Raw genomic sequence first — 1,642 nt, forward strand, 5'->3', positions numbered from 1 at the left:
GGGGTTTCACCATGTTGACCAGGATGGTCTCGATCTCTTGACCTCGTGATCCACCCGCCTCGGCCTCCCAAAGTGCTGGGATTACAGGCTTGAGCCACCGCGCCCGGCCCAAAAAGTAGAGATTTTTTAAGCCCCACTTTCAGATATGATATAGGCATTGTAAAGAAAGAAAGAAACCGCTACGTAGGGACAGACAAGTCTAGCAGATGGTGAGTTGAACAGACAAGTTCTGTATCCTAACTCTGCCACTCCACAGTTCGTGACTTGGGGCAGGTTTTGTTTCATTTCCCAGGGTCTGCTCCTCATCTGTAAAATGGGCAAGGTTTGTGAGGATTAAATGAAAAAATCATGTAAAGTGCACATTATACAGACTGCCACATAGTACTTGCTCAGTAAATGTTACCAGCTTTATTGTCAAGTAAACAGGGTTACAGAATGAGATATGTATAGTATATTCCTATTTATGTTTTTAAGGGTGGACATGTGGCCAGGCACAGTGTTGCACTCCTGTAATCCCAGCACTTTGGGAGGCTGAGGCAGGTGGGTTGCTTGAACTTAGGAGTTCGAGACCAGCCTGGGCAATATTGTGAAACCCTGTGTCTTCCAAAAGTTAGCTGGATGTGGTGGCATGCCACGCCTGTAGTCCCTGCTACTTGGGAGGCTGAGGTAGGAGGATCGCACGAGCTGGGAGGTTGAGGCTGCAGTGAACCGAGATTGCCTCACTGCACTCCAGCCTAGGCCACAAAGTGAGACCCTGTCTCAAAAAAAAAAGTGGGCATGTGTTTAAAGAAGTATAAAAGAGCAACAAGAAACAGGCTACCTCTGGAGTAAGAGTATGGAGAGACATTCACTTTCTGTTTATGATAGGTTCGGTTTCTTTGTTTTGTTTTGTTTTTTTTGAGACAAGAGTCTCACTCTATAGCCCAGCTGGAGTGCAGTGATGTTATCTGGACTCACTGCAACCTCCGCCTCCTGGGTTCAAGCAATTCTCTGCCTAAGCCTCCTGAGTAGCTGGAATTACAAGCACCTGCCACCACACCCGGCTAATTTTTTTGCATTTTTAGTAGAGATGGAGTTTCACCATCTTGGCCAGGCTAGTCTTGAACTCTTGACGTCGTGATCCACCCACCTCAGCCTCCCAAAGTGCTGGGATTACAGCACTTTAGTATTTTAGAATGAACAAATACAATTTAATTTGTGGGGACAAGGGGTGTCACTCATCTTCCTGTCCTCAAGAGATTGGGCTTTTGGTTTGGTTTGGTAAATAAGGCTGGTCAGCCAGGAGGGTGCCGGGCTCACACTTTGTCCCTGTCTCACACTGCAGCCATGGACCTGGCTCAGGCAGGCCACACAGTGGAGTCCAAGATCTATGACACACTCCAGTGGCAGGTAAGGGTCAGCTAGGGGAGGGCATGGATACAAGCACATGGGCACAGGTGACTGCATGTCACCTTCCTTTATTGTGCCTTCCTTTCCCAGATCTGGACGCTCCTGCCTGGGTTCTGCACGAGGCCCACAGATGTGGCCGCCTCCTTCAAAGGACTGGCACGGACGCTGGGCATGGCCATCAGCGAGCGTCCAGACCTGAGGGTCACTGTGTGCCAGGCCCTGCGCACCCTCATCACCAAGGGCTGTGAGGCAG

General features: G+C 49.5%; 1 protein-coding gene across 1 annotated transcript in view; it reads left to right on the forward strand.

Moving 5' to 3' along the window:
* Nucleotides 1-1,642, forward strand: part of RRP12 (ribosomal RNA processing 12 homolog) — a 47,143-nt gene that overhangs the window by 28,793 nt on the left and 16,708 nt on the right. The window contains exons 15-16 of the mRNA XM_037729331.1: nt 1,325-1,389; nt 1,480-1,642. Coding sequence (XP_037585259.1) covers nt 1,325-1,389; nt 1,480-1,642 — 228 coding nt within the window. The remainder of the gene's footprint in view (nt 1-1,324; nt 1,390-1,479) is intronic.

The sequence above is a fragment of the Cebus imitator genome, unplaced genomic scaffold, assembly GCF_001604975.1.
Source record: "Cebus imitator isolate Cc_AM_T3 unplaced genomic scaffold, Cebus_imitator-1.0 Scaffold299, whole genome shotgun sequence".
Lineage (NCBI taxonomy): Eukaryota > Metazoa > Chordata > Mammalia > Primates > Cebidae > Cebus > Cebus imitator.